At 54.8% G+C, this 5,768-nt stretch overlaps 1 protein-coding gene across 1 annotated transcript; it reads left to right on the forward strand.

The window, feature by feature from the left end:
- The first annotated feature begins 1,897 nt into the window (after positions 1–1,897).
- PRR18 (proline rich 18) lies at positions 1,898–3,990 on the forward strand. The gene has a single exon (XM_042795872.1). It carries the CDS (start codon positions 2,749–2,751, stop codon positions 3,592–3,594), a length of 846 nt encoding a protein of 281 aa, XP_042651806.1. The 5' UTR covers positions 1,898–2,748; the 3' UTR covers positions 3,595–3,990.
- The last annotated feature ends 1,778 nt before the right edge of the window (positions 3,991–5,768 follow it).

Raw genomic sequence — 5,768 nt, forward strand, 5'->3', positions numbered from 1 at the left:
TTTTTTTTTTTTTTACTTTCATACTTAATTACTTTTTACTAAAAGAACTTATGGCTATTGTATAAATGAGATTTGTGGAATAAATTCGTTTTAAAGGTGCCTATAATATTTCTGATTTAGGAATTGGCTGTAGAGGGATGAAAATTTCAGCATTTAAAAAAAAGTGGGATATGTATATGACTATACCAAATTCTGGTTGTTGGATTGGCAGAAGTGCCTTTAAAGCTTCTTTGTGTTGGTATTTAGACAAACTGTTCATTCTGACTCAAACTGGTATCAAATCGAAGTGAAATACTTAATACTTTGCCTAGCTTCAATAAGACGTTCTCATTTCTAGTTTTTTACAACTAAGAGCTAGTCAGCTCTTCAGGAGCAGTTAAATCCTTGATGTTTGATGACTGATATATTACAGGAGGTTCTTTTTAGCACAGGATGGGTGTGCTGGATTACCTGTCTTCTAAACCCCAGTTGTTTTGGGTTATTTTTTTTCTGCTAATCCACAAATAGAAGAATGCGAGCTGCAGTGTCAGGAAGGGGGAACCCCCCTGTCTTGTAGTATTCAGGGCTCAGGCTAAAGAGACGAATGGCAGTACGTTCCTGTTAAATCTCAGCGTATGTTGCGCAAAACAGCAGCGTCTTCCGGGGAGGCCGTGTAAAGGATAATTGCATGATTTTGCAGCTAAACTGTCGACCAAGCCTCACCTTTTCACTGCTTAGTAACAGTAAATTGCCAGCGAGGCATCCTTCCTGGGGGCGACAGGGGAGCGGGCGGTCCCCACCCTGCAGTGGGCTCGGGGCTGGGCGGTTCTGCGTGGTGTGGGGACGGCCCCTCCAGCGCCGCCCATCACGAGTGAAGCTGTAGTTCCTGTTAGTTTTCAGTTTGCATTGAAGATGCGCTAGTATGTATGTGCCTAGGTAGTGATGGATGTCATCCTGGAAATGGCTGTCACTGCCCCTTCCCCTGTCGCTGCTGCTACTGACCGTAACTGGCCCTGGGGAGATCCCATCCCGCTGCTCGGCACTTCAGGACTGGGCAGCTGCTTGCTCCAGGGTTGGTTTTGCCCCCCGACCACCAGTTCTGCTACACAGTCACCTTCACTGTAATCTTTAATTAGAATGGTATTAGTTATTCAGATTTCTTTTTTAATTTATGCACTATTGTAAAAAACAAAGTTAACGCTGAGTATTAGATCACAATACCGAGAACTGAGGTCTGAAAGTTCCATGTCCTGGTATGCTTTTATACATACTTAGGTCTCTTACATCATGTGCTTTCTTACTTGTTTTTCTCTCCTGAACATTTAAGGATTCGTTTACTTCATCTGCATACAGAGCGCACACACTGTGTTGTTTCATCAGGATCTTCAGCTCCTTCGCATCCTATCTTTGTTAGCCGTGTAGGAATATTCCAAAAGTTGGCAGTTTGATGCATCCTCATTGTATGGTTACCTCTTGTGACTGTGTGAAACCACAGAGACAGACATCCCTGTGGATTGCATACATCCAACCCATCTTTTTGATAAAATTCTGGTACGCTAATTAAGATATTACTTAGAAGTAAAATCTGTCGAAAATATATGCCATGACGGTTTAGACTAAATTTTGGAGTGATAGTTATCTTGGACTCACAGGGAATAGGCCGGGCTGGGCGAGCCGAGGACCCAGCCAAGGAAGAAGAACGCAGCCAACTCAGTATGAGTGATAAAGCGTGCTTCAATTTATTGATTTTCATTACAGCCTTTTATAATCCTTCTGCTTAATTATGCCTACTAGTCAATCATTGATTGGATAAAATACAAGCAAGCCATGCCAGGGCTTGTTGACCCAAGCCCTGGGAAAGACCCGAATAAGTTAGTTTAGGAGAAACAAAGAATGCTCATTTCTCCATCCTCCACTGATTAAAGAACAAGGAATGCTTCCCAACCTTGACGAGATAGAGAATGTTTCATCTCAGAACCTTAGTCAGTACTTTCCCATGGGATTCACTCTTGCTGTTGTTCACTCTTGCTGACTGAGGCCTACTCATGCTAACTTAAAAGAGACTCTCGTCGCAAAGAGGATCTCTAGATCCATGTCCCTTTTCCCTTAGCCATTCTCCAACAGGAATAGATGCTTGCTTACGGTGACTACGTGCAACCTCTCCACACCTCTGTTATTGTTTAGGGTACTTTTGAGACTGTATTACTGCCTTCTCAAAAAGCAAGCAAACAAACAAACAAACAAAAAAACAAAACCAAACCACCACCCAAACACCAGAAGTGCATAGCAATGTGCTTTGCCTCAGTGACAGAAGAAAGGGAGGGCAGGTGCAAGGAGCTCCATTCCCGAGCCACCGGCTCTGGTCCTCGCAGGGGTTTGTGCGTTTTGGAATTCGGTCTGCTCCCGCTTTTGGGGCGCCTGCCCGCAGCCACGGCAATTCGGAGCGGTCCAGGAGCTCCGAGCGCCATTGTTTCGGGGAGGGCGTGAGGGCGCTGCTTTACCGCGGCGGCCGGAGCCCGCCCGTCCACGCTCGGACGCTTGCGGACCGTGGGAGGAAGGGAGCGGCAGCGGCGGCGGGGCGGCCGCCCGGGAAGGGGGGCTGGGCCCCCCCCGCCGGGGAAGGCCGTTCCCGGGGCGGGCGAGGGGCGGGCAGGAGGGCCGGGCTATCGCGGGGGAAAAGCAGCGGCGGTCGGCGCAGACGGAGCCCACGCCCCGCGCTGCCGCCGCCGCCGCCGCCGCCGGCCGGGGACGCCTCGTCCGCCTCCCGCCATGGGGCTGCAGCCCCGGCGCGCCGCGGGGCCCTGTCCGCCCGCGGGGAGATGCAGCGCGGCCGCCTGGGCCCGCGGCGAGGAGCCGGAGGGGGCTCCCGGCCGCACCGCCTCCCTGCCGCCCGTCCTGCCGCCCCCCGCCGCCGCCTCGCCCGTCGCAGCCCGGGCGCAGCCCAAGAAGCCGCCGGCGGCGGCGGCGGCGGCCCCCAAGAAGGCAGCGGCGCGGCCCGCGGAGGAGAAGGCGGCGAGGAAGGCGCGGGGGGCGCCGGCGGAGCGGGCGGGCCCCCTCTCCAGCTCCTGGCCTTGCTCCTCCCTGCAGCGGCAGCCGCCGCGGAGGCCGCCGGCCGAGCGGGGGGCGCGGCCCCAGCCCGTCCCGCCGCAGCCGCGGGGGCGGCCGGGGGCGGCGGGGGCGGGCAGCCGGTCCTGCGAGAGCCTCGGCGGGGCGGCGGGGGAGGCGGCGCTGCGCTTCTCGCTGAGCCTGCCCCCGGAGGCCATCCGGGTGCTGCAGCGGCGCAGCCTGGAGCGGCAGCGGGGGCAGCCCGCCCCCTCCCCCGGCGGCAGAGCGGCCGCGGCCACGGCCACGGCCACGGCCACGGCCCCGGCGCGCCGCGGCGCCCGGGCGGGCGGCGGCGACTTGCGCGCCCTGCTGAAGATCTCGCTGCTCAACGACAGGCACCGCTACGACGACGAGGAGTACGAGGAGGAGGAGGAGGCGGCGGCGGCGGGGGCCGCGGTGGACGAAGGGCTGGTGCGGAAATGCACCGAGTGGCTGCGCGGCGTGGAGAGCGCGGCCGGCCGCGACCGCCCCGACAGGCTGGAGACGCTGCCGCACCTCGGCACCCTCTGAGCCCCGGCGGGGGAGCGGGGGCGGCCCGGCGGGGCCCCCGGCTGCCGTCGGAAGCCGTCGTGTCCTTTGCGGTGCCGGCCGCGCCGGGGGAGGCCCGGCGGCCGAGGGCAGGGGGTGGGCGCCGGGGCGCAGCTCCCGGGGCCGCCGCGGGGGCGCGGGACAAAGGGGCGGCGGTGCCCGGGCGCGGGAGGAGCCGGCTGCGGGCGCCCTGCCTCGCCCCCCCCCCCCCATCTATTGTTTTCGGGGTTTTGTTGTTTTGGTTTTTTTTTTAAAAAAATACTTCTGACTACTTTATAAGACGTGCGTAATGATTTTGTATATTTGTACATAAAAGTCCGTTTTTATTTATTTGAATAAACGACTTTCGTGTCGCAGTAGCCTTGGCGCTTCGGTAGCTTCGCGTTTGGGCAGTCCCTCGCCGGGCCGGGGCTTCCCGGCGGGCGGGGGGGCGGCCCTTGGCCGCCCGGCCCCGGGGGCAGCGCCGCGCCGTGGCGGGGGGGGCAGCGGGAGCGGCGGCTGGGGGCTCCCCCCCCCCCACGTCCACGCCGGGTGCTCGCGTTGGGGGGGTGGGGGCGGCCCTCCCGCGGAGAGCCCCACGCGACGGGAGGGAGGATGGGGGCGGCCGCGGCGTGGGCAGGGGCTGCTCGCCGCGCCGGTGGACGAGGCGGGGGGGGGGGGGGGGGGGCGGCGTGAGTTCACCCCCCACGCCCGGCAGCAGCTCGGCAGCATCCGAGCTGCCGGCAGGGCAGGGCGGGGGGGGGGGGGGCGGCGCGACAGCATCCTTTGTCAGCGGCCCCCGCGTCGGGGGCGGGGGGGGCAGCGAGTACGCGGGGACAGGGAAAGGGAAAGCGCCGCGGGTTACAGTTGTTGTCTCGGCCGCTTACTGCCGAGCTCGTACTGGCGTTACCCAGCTTCTCAGAACGAATGTAACACCTAGCTATTTACTATGGGATGGTAAACGTTTTGCAAAGGAACGTCTGAGCGTGTAGGAACATGTTAAGTTCAGTTTACGCGGCGGAGTAGAACACAGTTTATTGCCCCGAATTGGGAATTACACGTTTCATGTAGATGTCAGTTGTTTACACCAAATGATGTCTGTGTTGACTGTTCCATTAAATCATGGGAGGTAGAGCTTTCTGTAGATTAGTTGCGTAATGTAGGGTTGTGCTACTTTTTGTACAATATTCCCTTTTGCTCCATGTTTGTTCAAACACATTTTCACATTTTTCCGTTTTTTTTTTCCCCCTGAAACTTCAGGATTGACAAGAGAGATGCTTTGATTAAAAAATTATTTATTGAATGTGTTGATTCAGCTATTGAAAAAATAATGAACCAATATAATACAAGTGTGAAATAGCTATGCTCAAAGGCCAGAGAAAAAAGCAGGTGGCATGAGAATGTATGGAGAGTAATTCTATTTATTTTAAGCAAGTGCAGAGAGTCTTTTGTAGTGGTAGCTGTGAAACACATGCATCTTCCTATCATTTTAAGTGAGTTTGCATGTAGTTCTGTATTTGTCAATTTTCAGCAACATCTTCAAGCAAATCTGCATTAACAATTGCAAATTTCCTGACAAAATTAATTTAAGATAGATTAATATCAGACCCACCTTTTTTTTTTTTTTTTTTTTTTTTTTTTTCCCCACCTCTCCTAACAATGAGGAAAACAGTAATAGTTGAGCTGTAGCTGAGTTTTCCTCTCGTGTCTCTTGTGGGAATTTGACGTTATAAAGGAGCATCCTGGACTCTTACAAATGTTGTTCCTTAAAACTGCTCCATGCTTTTGTATCGACTATGACCAGTATCTCCAATTGCAACAAAAAGTGATTCACTCATTAAGAGCTGAAGTATGGTAAAGCTTACTTGTGAGGCTGAAAGCTGCTTTGTTCAGAGTCTGAAGTGCAGCAGGAAATTCAATAAATTTGAATGCACAACAGAAGCAAATACAGCATGACTTGGGGCGAGGGGGATTGAAGGGGACTGCCAAGTTTGACAAAGGAGGAACCTGCTCAAAAAACACTAGCAAGAAGAATTTGAGAACTTGGAAACTGCCTGGATAGATTTTTTTTTTTTCCCCCGAAGTATTAATTTGAACAAAGCTCCACAGAAATCATTCAGCTAAAATCTTTTGTGTTGGGTAAGTCATCGTACATGGTAATTGGAAGTGGGCCTGAG

The sequence above is a fragment of the Tyto alba genome, unplaced genomic scaffold (genome assembly GCF_018691265.1).
Source record: "Tyto alba isolate M040663 unplaced genomic scaffold, T.alba_DEE_v4.0 Super-Scaffold_22, whole genome shotgun sequence".
Taxonomy (NCBI): Eukaryota; Metazoa; Chordata; class Aves; order Strigiformes; family Tytonidae; genus Tyto; species Tyto alba.